The sequence below is a fragment of the Hyaena hyaena genome, unplaced genomic scaffold (genome assembly GCF_003009895.1).
Source record: "Hyaena hyaena isolate Hyena2069 unplaced genomic scaffold, ASM300989v1 scaffold_999, whole genome shotgun sequence".
Classification (NCBI taxonomy): domain Eukaryota; kingdom Metazoa; phylum Chordata; class Mammalia; order Carnivora; family Hyaenidae; genus Hyaena; species Hyaena hyaena.
This window is the reverse complement of record NW_024081632.1, coordinates 21,210-41,885: the sequence shown is the minus strand read 5'-3', so window position 1 is coordinate 41,885 and position 20,676 is coordinate 21,210. Positions and strand designations below refer to the sequence as shown.

Genomic DNA, 20,676 nt, shown 5'->3' with positions numbered 1-20,676 from the left:
GAGACACAGAATCTGAAGCAGATTCCAGGCTCCGAGCTGTCAGCCCAGACAGGGGTTTGACACGGGGCTTGAACTCATGAACTGTGAGTTCATGACCTGAGCTGAAGTCAGACGCTTAACTGACTGAGCCACCCAGGCTCCCCTTCCATTTTTAATCCCAATGTTCATGGCACATAGAAATGGATAAATGGATACATCCAAACATAGATTATTTGTATACATGTATTATTTGTTTACATTATTAATAACAACTTTGTATTAACTAACTAACCAGTGTGATTATATTGGGGTGGTTTTCTAGACATAATCTCACTTACTCTTTTAAGCTATAGGTTTTCCTCATGAGAATGCTACACATGACCACTTATTCTGACATTCCTCTAATATGAGCAAAATACACATTTATTTCTATATTCAATAACAAAGGACAAGAGAACTTTAGACTAGGCTGTCTACACAAGCTGAGGAAACGACTTCATTTTAGGTCAGACAATGGGGACAAATTAGTAAAATTCTGATCTATCAGATCAATGGATTAACCAATTGGCGTCACTACTCTAATTTTTATAGCATGATATAAACACTATGTCTTAAAAACTACAGCTTGGAACAGTGCCATACCACTGTTGCATGGCATTCTGGTGGCTCCACCCAAAGAAAAATGAGTGGATGGGAATTAGGCAGGAGAAAGGAGAAAACCACTCAGGGCAGCAAGGTGAGCAGCCTAAAGAAGAGTGAGGAGGAATGGAACCAGTTCTAGATCCATCATAGCTCATGTCAAGGGAGGAGGAGGGGAATGACGGGGAAGGAAGGAATGTGTCATTAAGGGTAAGAAAGGCAGCAGCTTCCAGCATCAAGTAGGGATCCTGTCATGTATCAGGAGTGTCCATGTGGCATGAAGGACACCAAAAGCTGCACCTAGTTCTGTGGAACAAGGCTAACATAATAATTGGGAGTTTGAGAAAAGAATCCAGCCCCATGCAGGAACAGAGGAAGGAGTAAGCCTAAGGATCAAATATTAACCTCCGCAGCAACAGCTGTTATTAGTGCCTACTCATTTTAGACTTGGTTCTTTATATATATTTTCTTTTTCTTTCCTTGTCCCATTAATTTTGAAAGAGCCATTGTACAAATGAGAAGTCAAAGACACAGAGATAGATTCTGCCCAAGGTATAGGTATTAACAAGTTGCTAGTTGTATGCCTGATTGCAAGTCCCTCTCTTTTTTTAATGTTGATTTATTCTTGAGAGAGAGATAGAGAGGTAGAACATGAGCAGGGAAAGGTCAGAGAGAGAGGGAGATACAGAATCTGAAGCAGGCTCCAGGCTCTGAGCTGTCGGCACAGAGCCCGATGCGGGGCATAAACTCATGAACCACAAGATCATGACCTGGGCTGAAGTCGAACACTCAATGAAGTGAGCCACCCAGGCGCCCCTGATTTCAAGTCTTATAATCTTTCTACCCTACCACTGAGCTTCCCAGATAAGCAGGACAGCTATTTGAGGTGAGATAAAAATAAAAAATGGAAGTTGTAACCTCATGCTTAGTTAAGCTGTTGGGTTAAGAAGTCAACAGAAGGCACACAAGAGCAGAGGGCTCTTTCTCATACCCACCTGATACCAGGCAGGAACTTCTAGTAATTTCCCAAGTCTGCTCTCACTGTGCCAGGGCTTGGGGGAGACTGACCCTACAGAGATCAGGCATCCTAAAACATAATGAAATGTACACACTTAACATGCGTGTGCACAGTTGGGCTAGTTTTCAATAACAACAGAAGGTTAACTGATTTACCACACTAGAGCTAAATATCCCTTAGACATTCTGTAGGGGTTAAACTCACGGACAGAGGATGAAGCCAGTCTGCTGTGAGCTGGGCAAGTTACTTACAGTCTCTCCCTGTTTGTTTGGTTTTTCTTTTTTACTCCCTAAAATAGGAATAACAATAGTGCCTGACTCCCTGGATTGTTATTAGGATTAAATGAGTCAATATATGTAAAACACATATATTGTGTTTTACACATATATGGTACATAGCAAAAGTTACATTAACATTATTTCAAAAGGCAATTATCTCTTCAGAATTCCTTTCAATGTCTCACATGAACAAAGCATAAAACCACAAAGCATGGAGAGATCCACTTGAGTTCAGTTTGAGTATATTTGTTTAAAAGTGTATCACTGAGCCCACTACCTAATGTACCTATGCGTTATTAACAACAAAAACTTAGATATTGGTGAAAGTTTTGAAAATGGGGGAGGGGAGAACCCATTCATAATCTAATCAACATTACCCAAAGATTGCCACTTTTTGCAAATTTTACATTAATTAAATCAGTACATATAACCACATCACTGTTTTTTATAATGATCATCATATCACAAGTATTTTCTGTTTGTAACTCATGTTCAGAAACATGTTAATGATGTTATATTTCCACCTCATCACTATATTTCATTCTTTGTACATTCAAGAAATTCAGCTTATTAACCATGAAACTCTTAGCCTTTGGATAACTTTCATCTTGAAGTGAAAATGTACCTTCTATCTGAAATGATCTATAGCCAATCAAACATCAGAAGAGATAGTTATTGTTTTTTTAATTGTCTGAAGACTGAAGGACTGAGAGCAATTATTTTTTAATGATATATTACTGCTGATTGAAGGCTACAAGAAAATAAAATCTCCTTCTATTATGTCAGTAAAACTCTCAGCACTTGGATTTCTTGGCATTATTCTGTTTGTCTTTCCTTGCTTTAGGGGTGAGGTGAGGGTTAGGTTGGGAGAAAGGAGAAAATATATCTACGAAATCAACTTCACATATGACTGATTTATAAATAAACAAATCTTAATTGTAAAGAAGACACATGTGAGGGTAAAAAAAAAAAATCATAACATACAATCTGTTGAGCAAATGTCACTCAGATAGCCAAAGAAATAGGAGACCAAGGCACCAACCATAAATCCTTAAACAGAATTTATCTGCTGTAGTACCTTCCCAAATACCTCACAAATGCTGGTTCTGACAATCCCAGAGATGAAATGCCTCTTGCCTCGAATCCACCCTTGTTTCACAGATGAAGAAACAAGAACAGAGAAAGGAACTAACCAGCTCAAACTCATATTAAAAGTTGGGGCAGGAATCAGGACTCAAATCCAAGACTTCAGACTTCAGACCCAAAGCCAGGGTCTTTGCCACCACAGGGCCCCCTGCAGCCCCTACCTGGGCCTGTATGTGGTTATAAACATGCAATCTACAAATGCCAACCAAGTAGCAACTGACCTCCTCATCCTAGTCCTTTCTCACTTGGAACCAAATTAATTGCTCAACTCAGTTATAGACCCAGCAATGTGAATCACACATCTCACAGTATTGAAAAGCTAGCTCAGACCTACAGTGTGACCTTAAAAATTAACGTGGTAGTTATGACCACCCCGTTTTATTTTCTGTAGACGTCAAATCTAAAAAGGATCAAGTAAAGGAAGAATACGAAGTAGCTGAAAAAGCAGTTTCTCTGTAATAAGAAAATAGAAATCAATAGGCAAATAGAGTTAAAAAATAAATAAATAAAGGCTTAGGACACCGAGCCCAAGAGAGAAGGAAGAGAGGTTCCCCAGTTTCCACCATTGAATACAGGGGCTAGAACCTGAATCGAGGTTTCCTAGCATCTAGTCCAATAGTAGTTTTGCTGTGTTTTTTTTTAATCAAAGTACTTGATTGATTGGTTGTGTCAAGATAGTTAATATACTATAATATTAGTGTCAGGTGTGCAACACAGTGATTCATTGCTTACATACAACACTCAGTGCTCATCACAAGTGCCCTCCTGAATCCGCCCCCCCCCCACCTATTTAACCCATTCCCTGCTCACCTCCCTCCATCAACCCCCAGTTTGTTCTCCGTCGTGAAGAGTCTGTTTCACGGCTTTAGTTTTATTTCATCCGACGTGAAGAATGTTTTCTGTACCTCAGTGAACCATACCAATTTGCAACCCCACTACTGTGCACGCTCCAGTTTGAAAAATTCAGCCTTAGAGAATCTGAACACACACTACATAATCAATATATACTGCTTATTAAATAAATCAACCATCTTGTTTTAAAATTGCTTTGCTTCTCTGCCTTGACTCAGTATTATTCAGGGTTTTGCTCTATGAGCATTATCACTTGGCTTCTTTACGCTGATGCTAATGCAAAGTCCACAGGTAAAAAGTACCTGTGTCATCTCCTTTTAAATCATTTGTAGACATGCAACTAAAGTGTGATTTACGTGGTAACCTTTCTCTTGACACATAGCAAATATTTCTCCTTTAAATCCCAGAAGAGAAAAAGAAGAAAGTCAAATTCAATTTTAAATAGAACTAGAAATGTTAAAAAATATTTTGAAATGAAAGAAGTGCCTTAGGAGAGAGAACACTGCTTGAATAATTTAATTTTAAACTTTCCAGATTTTAACAATGAGAATGACTATGTCATTTTTTTTTTTGAAGCCAGAAACATACCTAGGTTTTTGGTTTCTGAAACATTGAAAAAGAATGTCCCAATTTGCCCTGTGTTGAGGTTTGCTCGACCTGTTTGAATGTTATCAGGATTTGAGGATTCAAGAAAAACCATTTCATACGGGTGATAAATGTAAGAATGAATGGGGTAGGAAGAGATGGACACATTATTGGCAGATTGGCATTGCTGCTTCCTCTTACCTTCTCGTTAAGGGAATCTGATATGTTTAGTTATCTTCTGAATGGCCCGTAAAAGCTTCTGAGTTTGATTTTTTGCAGTCCAGTCCCTTTGGGCTGCTTCTCAGGCTAATGGCAGTCCACAATGAGGAGAGAGCATCAAAACCCTAACCACAAAATAGCAGCTGCCTTTCCTTCTTTTGCAGAGTTTAAAGCCCACTTTCAATTATCTGCATTCTCTGAATCACCAGTGATTAGGTTTGTTTCAGTTAAGAAGCCAGTATATGATTTGTAAAGAAGGGGAAAAGGAAAAGGATCTGTGGAAGAGCAACAGGTGGGACTTCTTCCACGGTACAGCCAGTTTATCACAGGAGCAAACCCATGGCCTCCTCTGGGGTGGGAGTCCCACATTCCCAAAGACAAAGACACAGAGATTGTTTGAAAAACTAACTGGAGAGAAGAGCAAACTAAAATTAGAACTATAGACACAGATCCTCGAAAAAAATCCACCATGTTCTGAGCGCAAAGATGCTAATGCAGAGATGAAGATATTGGGGGAAGCGATGTGTCTTAGCCTCAGATGCTCACCATCTATTGACCTATTTTCTATCCCAAACCTATGGTACAGGAATTAGGTCTCTTGTCTATGTGTCCCTCTCTTAACACTAAAGATAACAAGAGTCAAGATCCAGGCAGTGGGAGTCCTGTAGTGTTCCTGATAAGTGACTCAGGTATACGTTATATTTTCATATTAACCACCCCCCATGGCTTATCTATTGATTCATAGTTGAGAATGCACAACCTAACCATCTGAGGTGCTTCTTAAATATCCCAGTACCGTGTACTGTGCATACCCAATGATTCTGATGCACACCCCTGATGGAGAATGCTATTAGTCATCAGATTTTAGTCTGTATTTTAAACCCATTCAAGGTGTAATACTCACCCGAATCTATCTCCATCCCAAAACCCACAGGATGTTATATAACTGCCTCACAACTAAGTCCTAGCAAAATAGATGCAAATTCAGGTGTTCAAGGAGGTACTATAGAAATGTATAATAAGCACAAAAGAAATCCCTGTTAGTAAATTAAAGCCTTTGCAGAAATCAACGGGGATGATTTGTTGTGTATCTATGTGACGTACTTGCTGCTAAAACTACAATGGATAGCGAGGGACCAATTCCTTCCCTCCAGGATCTCACATTCTAGGGAAAAGACAAACACATCTAATAATAACAAAGGACTATGGATGATTCTAAAGAACTCTACATGCTTTATTGGTGTGACTTTAATTTCATAATCATGATATTATAGTGTGGGGTTTGGGGTGGGCACAATTCTTATTTTACAGAGAAACAAAGATGAGTTGCCTAAGTCACTTAGTCTTTCTGAGCCTGTTTTTGTTATCTATAAAATGAAGTTAAAATTCCTAATCACAGGGTTTGAAGCGAGATGATATGTATTAAAAGCCCTGTGAAAGAATACCAAGTGTCTCATGAATGTTATTTATGGCTGTTAAAATATGACAAGTCAAAAAATCCAATTTATCACTATTGGTCCATTTAATGGGTACAAAATAGCATACCTAATAGGGTCAGTACTTCAGAAGCTTAAAGGCATACAGAGGGGCACCTGGGTGGCTCAGTTGGTTAAACATCCGACTTGGGTTCAGGTCATGATCTCGCAGTCCGTGGGTTCGAGCCCCGCATCAGGCTCTGTGCTGACAGCTCAGAGCCTGGAGCCTGTTTCAGATTCTGTGTATCCCTCTCTCTCTGCCCCTCCCCAGCTCATGCTCTGTCTCTCTCTGTCTCAAAAATTTAAAAAAGTTAAAAAAAAAATTTAAGGCATACAGAGCCAGAGATAAGGGGACGGCCCCATTACCCACCTCCAGACTCATTCCTCATGCTAACAAACCTCACATTAAGCACCTAAATCAGACAATAGGTTACTGGCAAGGTAGCTAGTCAGCCAGAACCACTTTTAGAATAGATATTTAACTTGAGTTCAGATGTTTTCCCCACACAGTAATTTTGTTTAGATAAACCCAAAAGGAACAAATGGTAGGCACTACTACTGTGGAATGTTAAGTGTCCCTATAGAGGCCATTAATCACTTTAAGACTTTATATTCTAGCCTCTGGGCAACCACTAGAACTCTGAAAAATGAATAAGGAAAAGACATACGAGGTTGGAATTCAATAGCCTTGAGCCTATTCATGTATCTCTAGAAAGGAAGCTTCTAGAGGGCAAGTCAATGCCCTATTTATATCCCCAGCACCTAAGTAAACATTTTGAATTCAATGAGCTGAACTCCCTTTAAAATTTAACACTCATGAGACTCAGAGAGAGAAATGGTTTACCCAAGGTTACCTATTAGAGCTGCAGTAGTAACAGGGAACTCATGCCCAATGCGTATTCTATTGTTCTGTTTTTTACTGCATTATACTTTTCTTATCCCACCACAATGGCCTCAGAGTTTGGGATTTTTTTTTTTATTTTTTTTAAATGTTTTATTTATTTCTAGGAGAGAGACAGGGAGAAAGCGTGAGCAGGGGAGGGTCAGAGAGAGAGGGAGTCACAGACTGAAACAGGCTCCAGGCTCTGAGCTGGCAGTCAGCACACAGCCCAACGCGGGGCCCGAACCCACGAACCGCGAGATCATGACCTAAGCGAAAGTCGGACGCTCAACCGACTAAGCCACCCAGGCGCCCCAGGATTTTTTTTTTTTTTTTTAAGCACAAAATAGCTTTTCTTAAAATCACTTCCCAGATCTGCTATTCTAGTTACTACATACACATTTTCTTTCTCTCCTGCAGAGTGAACCGCTCTGGCTTCAGAGAAATGACTGTTCTATGCCTTAACTATATTGGTTCATGCCCCTGGTTCAATTATAATGGTTGATATGAAACCCAGAGCAGAGTTGAATCTTCACTGGGAATACATGTGCAGTTCTCTACAGAGAAAGCAGGTCAGGTTACTGCCTTCTATGTTCTGGAATCAAAATGATGTTTCTGGTAACCAAACATCTTTCACCTCTCCTGATTTACTATCTACTGGATTGGTAGATGAGCTTGGCATGGTAAACTAAGTCAGGCCCTTCAAGTCAACATATGTAACCAGAGCCCCTGCTATGGTAAAGAAAAATGTTTTATCAGAAGTGGGTATCTGGGTAGCTGCAGGAGTGTTAGAAGTTCAGATGATGCCCGCAGGAAGGTTAATCTATTAGTGGAGACATGAGAAGGAGATCTTTAAGATTAGGGATTGCATCTTAATTTTCTTTTACAGCCTCAGAAACAGGCACATTGAGAATATAGCAGCTATTCAATAAAACTCGTTTAAAGAACACAAAGATTACAATGTTGATTGTAGGAAATGCATTATGTGGGGGACAAACAATCCTTAGGTCACATAAAGTATGCCAACAAAATACCAATTAGATGGGAGGGAGTTCAGGGAAGATTTTATGGAGCGAGGGGCACATCAAATAAATCTCAAAGGAGTTAAACAGGGCCATAGGTCTAAGGGAAGAGGTTGAGGCAATATTCACTCTAAGAAATACCTTGATTTAAGCAGTCTAATATCACACCACCCTGGTTTAATACCAGGACATTGTCAGAAGCTCAGAATGGACCTACAGAATAAATGTTTAAAGACAATCAGGGGTTGAAAGTTAACTGGCTTGAGGAAGAGCAGAGGGGGTATTTAAAAGTGAGTCCATTTTCTGATCTAACCGTAAAACAAGCAATTTCTTTTGCATCTCATTCCCATTCTTTCCGAAAGCAATCAAAAGACCTATAACATGACCACATATCCAGGAGCCTCCGTGCTGATTAGAGGATATCACATCCTCTGTACGGAGGTGGCAGTCTTAGATGCAATCGGTTCCCTAAGATCTAGACCAGTGCTTCTCCCACTTTAATGTGCATGCGAATGACCAGCGGATTTTACTGAAATGCATATTTGGTTCAGTAAGTCTAGGGTAGGGCCTGGGGCTATGCATTTCTAACAAGTTCCCAGATGATGTTAATGCCTCTTGTCTACGGGCCATACCTTGAGTAGCAAGGACCTAGACTGGTGGTTAATTCTGGCTAGCTATTGGCATCACTGTGGAGCTTTTCTAACATATCTACCTTCCATCCCAGAACCAATTAAATCAGAATGTCTAGAGGTGTGCCCTAAGCATCTTTATGCTTTAAATGCTCCACAGGTGTTTCTAATATGCCAGCCTAAGGTTTAGAACCTAACTAGACAAAGAGAAGATGTGATGCAGGCAGAAAAGGGGGAAAAGAAGATGAGAGAGAGGGACAGAGAACCTCTTTCCTCACTCTAAATCAATGCTTCTCAAACTTTAATGTGCATGCACATTACCTGGGGATGTTGTTAAAAATTTGATTCTGGTCCAGGACGCCTAGAATAAAGATCCAGATTCTGCAGTTCTAAAAAGCTAGTCTTCAAATCACATGGTGATTATCAAGAATCTAAATGAGTGCTGCCTAAACATTGCTGCACCTAGCATCTTTCAAAAAATACCTGTGCCTCTCTTACACTTCAACATTCTGATGTCAGTGGTATGGGTTTGGCCAGGTACGAGGGTGTTTAAAAAGCATACCAGATGATTCTAACGTGCAGCAAAGTTTGTGAACCACAGCAAGGCACAAATTCTGTCAAAGCCGGTCACACTGTGCACCAACCGAAATCTTTGAGGCAATATTAATTATCATGGTGCATAAAAATCACTGAAATTAGACCATGACTGATTGCTAGGTCAATCGATTTCTTTTCCTCTCCTCCTTACCCTGGATGATAGGAAGTGATGCAAAGCAATAAGGAAGAAAAGAAATGTTTCTCCTATTTGTAAACTGATGTTCTGCTGCAGACTCTAGACAGTGTTCTGAGGAAGGTTGTCAAATGCTGGCAACAAGAGTCAAGATTAATTGGGCCGTTAGATTTTTTTTCTGGAATGAAGAACTCTTGAACCCTCAACTGAATCATGCAATAACACTCTTTGAATCTATGTTAAAAGAGTTTCTAATAGAAAACAAAATTATATGTACTTACATTTGAGAATGTCTTCCTAGAATTAGATTTAAATCCGCTGAGGGAGGAAGTTTGCGCATGAGAGCGTAAAGTATGAATTCTCACCATTGAGAATGAGATCTGGATATACTTCTTTTAATGTACTCTTTTTTACTCTTCTATCATAAAAATTTCAAGTCAGCTACCATTGTTAGCTGTGCCATTTGCCTCAACTTAGAAAGTGAGGCTAATGTGTAAGTAATTAGCCATTCTTAACAAGATCCCTACCTGGCAATTTTGTTATTTTTAAAGGAAGTCTAAGAACTAAATGCAAAAGGACTTTCAATGTGTCTTTTGCCTGAGGTAATTATGATACCACTGCAAAATGACCACAATAAAGGCAAAATTCTTTACTGTCTTTGGGTCAGTGCTGTGAATCACAACTGTATCACTGCAGTCTGGATTGGCATACAACTTCTGGCCTGATTCTTCTCAGATAAATTTCTGAGACTCTTTCTCCATTCCAAATTCCCCAGACTGGCAGTACTTAATAGCTAGAACACTACTGTTATCAACCTGAGACATAAACCACCTGGAACTTTGAGTGACATGTAGCATATTTTATGGGCAAAGAAGGGAAATAAAAAAACAATTGCTAGGAGATACATCTTCTGTATATGATGGATCAAGAATTAGTGTATAAATTGGAAGCAAAAGTGTTACTCAGAACCCTTGCCAAATAACAAAGTTTAATAACCAAATAGCAGGTGTCATCTAAGTGCAAAAACACTGCTTTAGACTAAAATGAGACTCTGTTGTTAACTTAAGTTCCATGAATAATCAACTAGAATATCACAGCTCTCTAGGAGTTAAAACTGGCTTCTCATTTAAAAACTGGTTACACAAGAGTTAATAAATATATGCCTCACCTATATAAGAGATATGGAGTCTCCCATGTAGGTACATCATTATTGATCATAGAAATGCCCATCAGCAAACCATAAGGATAATTTGCCTAATTTGAAAATTGCCAACTCGTCTATATCCATGTTAATTCAGTTCTTTTCATACTGTAAACGCTCTTCTAGGTTCAAATACTTAACTCTTCTAATTAAATGTTTAAAATACTTTACTGAACATACACCTGCTATCTTTCGACACTCTGTCTTTACTAACCAGCTCAGAAATAGGTAACCCCCACCATTCCCCGATCTGAGCACATTGCCACGATGACTGACATTCCGGGTTTAAAAATAAAACCTTGTTTCAAATATAGCTTCTCGAGTTCTGGGTAATGAATATAGTTTCATAAAAGTTGACATCATTTCTTCTGATTTCACCAGAATTAAATGCATCCAATATTCCAACTGGATATCTGTCCACATCACTCAAGGTTCTTGCAACCTGGTGGGTGTTTTAAGGGGGAGGAGGAGGAGGAAGAGGAGGAGGAGGAGGAGGAGGATGAGGAAGAGGAGGAGGAGAAGGAAGAGGAGGAAGGGGTGAGGGGGAGGAGAAGGAAGAAACCTGCATAGATGGAGTTAAACCCAAAGGATAATCAGCCTTACAATTGTAATGGTCATTTTGTTTGTTAAATATGGCATCACAAGTTGATTTTTATAGTTCATTTACCAGTTTGTATGTGTATAGTACGCAGATTTGCTTATGAGGAGAATATTAATATATACATGTCCAGAACTAGTAAATGCATCACGCTGGGAGCCAAGCAGTACTCTGATACACTGTTCTCCTTAGAGGTCAGTTCTAACGCACACTGTTTCAAATAGACCCAATTTCTCTGCTGATATATATTCAAAATGCAGGAGGATGTGGTCATACACGCCCAGAAATACCATCTTTATGGGGTGGGGGTGAAGAAATCCAAACATTTTTTAATAGCAATGCATTACTGTATATCAGATACAAACATGCCTGTCAGCAATCCTAAAGCAAAGGAAATATATTTATTTGAGCCCATCCATTCTACAGAAAAGAAACTGCTTTACCAACACATCTCTCCTCCCCCATCATCTAAAGACTCTCCCCCCCACCCACCCAAAAAGGAAAAAAAAAAAAAAACTCATCACACTTCACTACGCAACTGATGGAGTATTAAACACTGTCTTCCAAGCTGTGGGAGTTAAAAAGAAGTCGCCTTCCTGCTACACTCCCCTGGTGCTGCAACGGACATAGCATCTCCTCCTATCGACCTAGTATGATGCTCGCTCCCCGAGCACTGCAGTCCCCTCGCTGAGGACTGCCCTGGCCACACGCACATGCAGCGGGAAGTCCCCCGATGGGGACAACCACATACCTTTGCTCTCCATTTCGGTCCTTTTCGAGTGCTGGAAGTTCAATGGAAGTTGGCCGGAAGATGTGGGCCCGCTTCAGATTCCCAAATCTGGGAAGCCAATCTGATGATTTCGCCCGTACTTCCTTCCTTCCCCTCAGGCTTCCTGAAAGATGGGATTTCTTAAACCTTGAAGCTGCAATCAGGCACCAAAGGACACTTAGCAGCAGCAGATTGCCTCTACAGGGGATGGGTTGCGACGCGTATCTGGTATTGAATTGCATGCATGGTGCCCTCTCACCGCTCAGATTTTTTTCTCTATTTTTTTTTTTTTTTTTTTTTTACCTGGGTCTGGAAGCGGAGAGCAGGAGCTGTCCTCCGAGCGTGGTGCTGCAGGTGTAGTGACAGATCATCCCACTTTGCTCTCTGGATGTACAGCAGATTTGCATGGGCGCTGGCACGCATGCGCAGGGCGTCCCCCCTCCCCTTTTCACCGCCTCCTGCTCCCCCGCCCCCCTTCGCCGCTCTCCCCAATACGGTCCTCAGTTATCCCAGCTGAGGAGCTGTAGCATTCGGTCACTGGGAAGCGCTGCTAAAAATAAACGCCGGACCGGATTTTCCTTTGCTAACTAGAAAATGGATTGGATTGGGATCGTTCATCAGTTGCTTACGATTTTCCAGGATGGATTACGGAAGCCTTAGAGGAGGCTAGGGTCTCTGAGCTGGGTATGGCTTTATTCAGAAGCAGAAGGGAGAGAAGAGGAGATTTATGAATCCTACTTAGCGGTCACAATTTGGGGTTCTCTTCCTAGTTGCTGCAATAACTTTCTAGATGTATGCTTCCCCTTCCTCTACCCACTTCCCCTGACTTTATATTTCTCTTTGCATTCTCCTGTTTGTTTTTGTTTTGTTGGGGGATGAGATGGGTGTCATCCCTGAAACTACTAAAGGTTAATATTCTCCCGCTTCTCTGCTACTCAGACTCAGAGTTTGCTTGCTTCCCCAAGATCTCTTTGGCCTTCACCTCAAAACTGTTCCATCAACAGGCTCCAGCACTTCTAAAGTTCTCCCATCAAAGCCACTGAGGACGTTGTGAGGTGTTCTTTTTAGCTTCTTTTCAACAATCTAGCCAGGGGCAAAGTCCCCAAAGGTGGGGAGTGATCACGCACTTTAACACTGTACCCATAATCATTTTTATAAAAGTGCAGAGGAAGAGTGTTTTTCTATGAGGTTCTAGGGAAGGTTGCAAAGGCAGCATCCCTTGAAGCACTACTTGCCTAACAAAATATTTATTAAAGCAAAATGTTTAATAGGACAAAAGTATGTACTTATTATCTGGGTTTTTTTTCAATAGTCTAAATTCTCCTGAGAAAATACTCTCTCCTTACGAATAAGTCTAATTTTCAGGCATAAAAAAGATTCTAGAACACTCTGTTATCTGGAGTGGTTAAAGAGAGAGATGTGCAGATTAATCACACACTCCAGGTTACACAAAGATCCCTCCACGGTAGACTTCTAATCCCAATTATCAAACCATTGAAATAGAGTAAAATGACTCCCAACAAGAAACCTGAGGCCGACTATAATTCAGTCTCCTTCCGGTGACTCAGAAAGCATCCTGGGATTTTCCAATGCCTTAAGGCCATGATTACAAATATTAATCATGAGGGTTCAGCCAAACATGGACATTTATTAGAGGAGGACTCTGGCTGAATTGCTGTGGCTCAGCAAAGCCTGCCTCCATTCAGCACTGGGGAATTAAAACACTCAAGTATGGAATTGCAGAGGCCACAGCCTAGGGTCTACCAACGTTTAGGCTGTTCCATTGCATGCCCAAGTAAATATTTGGAAAAATCACAAATTTTGGGGTTTCTTTAAAATTTGATGGGTTTAGGAAGTAGAATAAGGGTGAGAGTAGAGTTGTCGCTTAGGAACAATTACCTATTTCATTGGGATAAATGATTTCTGCTCCTAACACTGTACCCATTACATGTTCTTTCCCTCCCAAAAGTTTCAGGAAAGAAGATACTATTAGAACCATCTATAGACACCCTTAATATTTGCCATTTTATAAATGGAGGGATAGGAAGAGTACTTGACTCGATAAGAGACATGCAGCAGGGCAGACCCAGGCTCAGAACCCAATGGCCCTGCCCACCTAGCCGTCTACTCCAAGATGACTTTTTATATAGTCACCTCCTCATGATCTACAGTGAATGGCAATAGGGAGAACCTCCGACTCCATGAATTTTCATTATTTTCATTCAGAGTTTTTCAAACCCAGATGCTTTATTAAGTGGAAAATAAGTAAATTTCATGGGAAGTCAAAAATCAAAATGAAAAATGAAAAATTCTAGACATTTTTATTATCTGAACCCAAACTACCTCCCAGGTCTTCTCCACGCTTAACACGTAGACAGCATTTGTCGTTATCTTAAGCAAACCTCAAGATTTTCCCTTTCCATACTTCTACTTACATAGTCATCCTTATAATATCTTCACCTCCTTACACCAATAACACAAATGTATACATATGCAAATCTTTTATTTTCCTCAAGATTCAACTATACTTCCATCTCCCTCCCACAGTCTTCCTGAACCTTTCAATCTGAAAATGTTCTCTGTTAGAAACAACAATGTTGGTGTATCTTTACCTCTCTTAGATCACTTATTACTTTCTAGTTTGTGTTATAATTATTTATCTCCGTATCTCATTCCTCTTCTCCATCCTTACTAAAAAATAGGCTCCTGACTCATTTTGGTAGTGTATGGTGTCTTGAATATAGGAAATACCAATAAATGTTTTATGAATTAACAGTATGTAGTGTACATGTGTTTGTGGGCACTATGGGCACTATGATAACAAATAATGATGATAATAATATTGAGCTAGCATTACTAAAAGCTTTTTATATGCCAGACACTATAATAAGAACTCCAAAAGTTTTAATTAATTTTATCTTTGTAAAATTCTATGAGGCTAGTACTATTCTTATCTCTGTTTTTAAAATGAGCAACCACAGGTACAGCAAGGTTAAAGTATGAATAAAACATGATCTCTGCCCTACAGAAGCATAAAGGTGATAGAGACATAAATGATTTTAAAAGATACCATAATGTATAAAGTAGAGATTATCACAAGGTGTAATGGGAGCACAGAAGAGGTTGGGCAGTTAACTAGCCCATAAGTTTTGTAAATAAGAGGTTAGAAGCCTTCAAATTGCTCCCCTTAAAAAAAAAAGGAAGGAAGGCCTCTCACCTCTCTCCCCAATACACACACAAAGTGGGAAAGGATTTAAAGACAGAAGGGCTTCTTGAAAGTGTTAATAAGAAATTATTTGACCTAGTTAAAATGAACCTTCTTGATGATGAACTTGGTAAAGGGGAAATATACTAACTTGCTGGTAACTTGCTATTTAAAAATGCCAAGAATTGGGTGGAATGACCCTAATATTGGGGTGCCCCATTTCATCTTCAAAAACTGTCCTTGTTTGGACAATAATATGGCCATACTACTACTATTACACCATTGAATGAGAGTAGCACCACCAATATTGACATTCCAGCCTAATTCTGATTAACCCATGTAATTGATTGGCTAGGTAGGCATATTCAGATTCTCTAGCTTTGGTTCTTACTAGAATGTACAGAAACAATACAAATGATTGGGTTAATTCACAACAGTGTACTACATTGCAATTAACAATTTAAATTAGAGCCTTGCTAATATGTCAAATCAATTACCAGTCCACATGGAATTTTTCTCCAATATATTCATTATGTCTCCCAAATATTCATATTCATTATATCCAGAGCACTGGATATAAATTGAGAGGAATTTGTGACTCCTTTTGGTGCCCCGCTATTTTCTAACTATTCATCTTTTATAACTGACGACCCATTATGCAAAATAATGATTGACCATTTAGAACTCTCTTTGGTTGACAATACTAAAGTCCACTCACCTTCAGAAATGAGTGTTCGCTGTAAAATAGTCAAAGTCTCTCCTGAGTGCATCAGTTTCAAAACTGTCACCAGAGTGTAAGCTGCACAAGGACAAAGGCTATGTCCATCTGTTCAATGTTGTGTCTCCAGCATCTAGAAAAGTGTGTGGAACATAGAAGGTTTTATTTAATAGTTGATAAGTATGTGAATAAAATAAACCTTTTATTTCCCCACGGCCACAAAGCCAGTTTACTTGGCAAATGAAAGGCATCAATCAGCAATCCTGATGGCATAAACAGGATCGTAAATGACCTGATGAGTCAGCAAGATTATCACAAGGCAGCTAACAAATGTGCTCAGTGTTTAGTCTTGGGCAAAGACTATAAATAATTAGGCCTAGGTTCAAGTATCTCTTAGGCAGGCAAATAGGAGGGCTATACCTTCACAAAGAGCCTAGGAGACTGAAAGAAATTAGTTATAAAAGAAGGAAAAATAAAGTTCATGACAAAAATTTCAAGGGACAAAAAAAAAAGCCAATGAGTCAACATGCCTAAGCCATGTGAGAATAACAATGCTATAAAGATTAGGTGGCATCCCTCTGAGAGCAAACATATCTTGATTACCTACTATGTGTGAGGTTTCCATTCTCTTTCTTGAGTGAAGATGAAATAAAAGGCTTCCTGAGAAGAAAATGGTAAGTGATAAAGTTTCAATAGAAATAATTCTGTCTGCAGATACATAACGGGGGTAAAGAACAGTCTATGAATGATGGGAAAAGGCAGAAGAGAATGCAGGTCATCTGGCGTATATTTTGCCAAGGAATCACCCATTCACATGCTTCAACAGTGATTTCTCTAGAGATTCTCTAGAGTCTATAGAGACCTGCAGAACGGTGAAGCAGAGTAATGACGCATGGGTAAGGCATCTGGAAGCCAACTGACAAACACTTTTGACATTTCTTGTTAAAGACTTTGTCCACTTGACAATATTAGAGATTTATAGACAAGCTATCATCTGACAATTTCAAGGCCCACCTGTTACATTGGCATAATACCCACTTAAAAAGGGATGTGCCAATCTCATGAATGTTTAGGTCCCCAATTATACACAGGTTGAAATGATCAGTCCAAACAGAATATTGGGAAACACTGATCAACTGATTACCTCTTTTCACTCTAGGCACAAGAAATCACATGGCAAAAGACATTCAAAATTAACTTCTTAAATCTAGTTGGGATCATTATAAAGACCAACCCAATCCTTGAGTTCCAGTGATAAGAGCAGACCAAAATACGGCAAGCTTTAGTCTCAAAATGCACCATAAAAATGTTGCCTCAAAGGTATGTAATCATTTGTAACAAAGCCATTTCTTTAGCCTATGCCCTCCCTCAAATTCCAAATACATGAATGCTCAATATTTTTTTTCTGGTAAAAATAGCACGTGAATACGTAGTCCTAAAAAGTACACCAATATAGCCGAAGTCTGTCATTAATTCATTAAGTAAACATTTTGAGAACCTACTAGATGCCGGGTTCTACCCTCAGTGTTAGGGGATACCACTAGTCTGTTTGTATTACAGTGTTGACATTGTAGTTTCACAACTGGAAGATATTTCATAAATCCTGTAGTCCAAACATCCATTACACAAAAGTGAAAAGTGAATTGAGGCCCACAGTGGGAGAAAACAACTCTCCCCAAGCCAAGTGGCAAGCTACCCCCAAAATTAGATGTAAAATCTTCTGGTGCCCCATTTCATTACAGCTTTTTCCATAGAGGTAGGTACATGTGTGCACGTTCTTTGGTTGGAGAACTTGTCCTGGGTGTATTAATCTGCAAACTATTATTTCAGAGCTCTATTCATTACCTTCGTAAACACAACCAGAAGTTCTTGGTGAAGGGCTAGACCATGCTCACTATACTAAATGCGTGGGGAACAATGAACAACCTCCATCACGTGCTCTACGTGATGCCTGATAGATGTGGCACAAGTGTATCATTTGTGTGATGACTAATAACAAATATTTCTTTCATTACCAATGTTCTTACTTGGTGAAAGCCTTTCTGGTTTATGTTTATATTCAAATCCCAATTCACTTGGCAGCTGTGGCTACCCAAGCAAAGTAAAATGCAGAAATAAAGCAATTGGTCACGATAGGAGTGCCAAAAAATTTCCTATTAAAAAGAAGAAAAAAAGATTAATAAGTAATGTCAGCCAACTGAAATTAAGTAACAGCAAAAGACTACAATAGCACAATGGATCCCACAGGTGTATTAGCCCAAGGGTATTATTAACGGGGACTTAAAGGTTCATGACCAATGGCTAATAATACCGACATTCTACAGTTTACGAAAGAAAGAAAGAAAGAAAGAAAGAAAGAAAGAAAGAAAGAAAGAAGGAAGGAAGGAAGGAAGGAAGGAAGGAAGGAAGGAAGGAAGGAAAGAAGATAAAGACAATGGATTTTTATATTTTCCATCTTTAAAATTTTTTTTCCATAATTTTACACGCTGTGTGTTTGGTTTGGTTTGGTTTTTACCTCTTTAATCATTTTATCCCACTGAGATGATTCTACTGAATTAGATGTTAAGGAAGCAAAGATGAGAGCTGTAGTTAGAGGTGGAACCTACCAGCTGCTCTGCACAGAGGGTCTCTTAAATACTAAATTTCTAGGCCATGAAGTTTTAAGACCGTGATGCCGCTGATGTTCCTAGGCCCTCTCTCGGTTACTTAAAGTCTATCTCTATTTAAAACATCTGTTGCTTTTCATTTGATTTTATAGGTATGCCTATATATTATGACTGGCAAAACTTTCAATCAGCCTGCCCAATCTCTTCCAGATTCATTGAATACGCATTTTTCCCTTCTCTCTTGAGAACTGCAAGGTATACATAATTAATAATTCATAGCCGTTATAAGGAGGATATTGGAAAGGGCTGAGACTTAATCCTGGTTTCTTTCTCTGTAAAAGAAAAGGGTTGAATAATACAATCTGTGAGGCCCCATCCAACCCCCTACTCTGGTGGGCTCTGTGTGTGGACCATGGCATCAGTCCCCGTTAGAAAGCATGTGAACCCTTGGCCATCTCCCAGAGGTGGCCACATTCCTTTTAGCATTGCTGTTGGAATCCAAAGGGCCTCTAGGGTTCCTCTAGCCCAACTCCTTCAGTTTATATATGAGAAACAGCCCCACAGAGGTGAAAACTCTTAGTTCTGAATTTGGAACTGCTTGAATCCAAAGTCAGTCCTTTTCACTACTATCTCACTACCACCTGATATTCATTATGTTGATGAAATATGAACTACTTGAGTACTAACCAGAGAATAGATGGAAGAGAAGAAAGAGTAATCCACTAGGCCCCACTAATGCCATTCAACCATTCACTTAGGAGTTAAAAATCCCGTCAAAATAGTCTCCTTCTACCTGCCCACTGCCCCTTTCTTCCCTCTATCTTTTTAATTGTTTCTTTCTTTATCACCCCCTACAAGTGTATGATGGAGGGCTGTAATAAAAAAAATGATAAATTCAATTTCATAGAGCTACAGGATTGGATGGAAACTTTGGGCTCACTCTTTCTCAGCTTTGGAAGCTTACTTATTCCTCAAAATCCAGGGGAAATTTTCTTGAGGAAATTTTCTTGAAAATTGAACTGTCGTTCAATCTTCATAGTATTTTCAGTATTCCTCACTCATGCCTGGCATTTATATGTATGTTTGTCTATAAAGTAGAGTATTCCTATCATATGACATATAGCCAAGTACATTGTAGGCATAGAATGATCATATTCTGAATTCATTGATGAGTCAGTGAATGAGTGACTAAGTGAATAAAGGTTCAGATTGTTCCTGGGACTTTCTTTTTTTTAATGTTTACATATTTTTGAGAGAGAGAAAGAGAGAGAGAGAGAGAGAGAGAGAGAGAGAATGAGTGGGGGAGGGGCAGAAAGAGAGGGAGACACAGAATCCAAAGCAGGCTCCAGGCTCTGAGCTGTCAGCACAGATGCTGACACAGGGCTCAAACTCATCAGCCATGAGATCGTGACCTGAGCCGAAGTTGGACACTTATCTGGCTGAGCCCCCCAGGTGCTCAGGACTTCTCAGTGTTTCCCATCAACCTACTCTATTCTTTTTTTTTTTTCTCTCTAAATCTTCAGTTTGTAGAAACAAAGGTTTCCACTTCTGTCTTCTTAAACTTGACCTTTCTTCAATCTTTATTTCTTCTACTTCTGGTCTTGGGATTTCCCATCTCCCCAGCTGCCCTCTTTTACCCCACTACCACACACACACACACACACACACACACACACACACACACACATTCACTCACACACACAGCCATTTAACCATCTCCCTGCTTGGCCCCATAAACCTACATGAGCTGAACCCATACCCTGACTCAGTCAAGGGAAGAAGGAATAGTTTGGACAAACCAATTAATGAATGACAAATATTCCATAGATTTAGATTTTCCAGTTTCAAGTCCTGAGTATAACTGAATGTGACTATTTGATCCTGTTACCCACTTTCTTTAATTTTGTCCCAATTATTTTTCTCCTTTTGGGCAGAGAACTTAAAATATCTCAAGTCTTGGTTTTCTCCCTGAACAGAGGGCTTTTCTCTTCTCCTTAAGTGAGCTGTTAGCTTCCACGGCTAAATATAGCAATCATCTATCAATAATCCTTACAGAATACAAAGAACCACTCTACCTTTCTAATAATGGATGTGGTGTTTTCTTGGCTGAACCTAAGTATGTTCGAG

The 20,676-nt window shown here is 39.6% G+C and overlaps 1 protein-coding gene across 1 annotated transcript in view; it reads right to left on the bottom strand.

The window, feature by feature from the left end:
* The window catches only part of FGF12 (fibroblast growth factor 12), a 573,044-nt gene extending 560,633 nt beyond the window's left edge, over window positions 1–12,411 (bottom strand). Inside the window, exons 1-2 of the mRNA XM_039221707.1 lie at window positions 12,324–12,411; window positions 12,003–12,144 (exon numbers count right to left, since the gene is read on the bottom strand). Of these exons, the coding sequence (XP_039077638.1) occupies window positions 12,003–12,015 (13 nt within the window). The 5' untranslated portion in view covers window positions 12,016–12,144; window positions 12,324–12,411. The remainder of the gene's footprint in view (window positions 1–12,002; window positions 12,145–12,323) is intronic.
* Window positions 12,412–20,676: the final 8,265 nt, after the last annotated feature.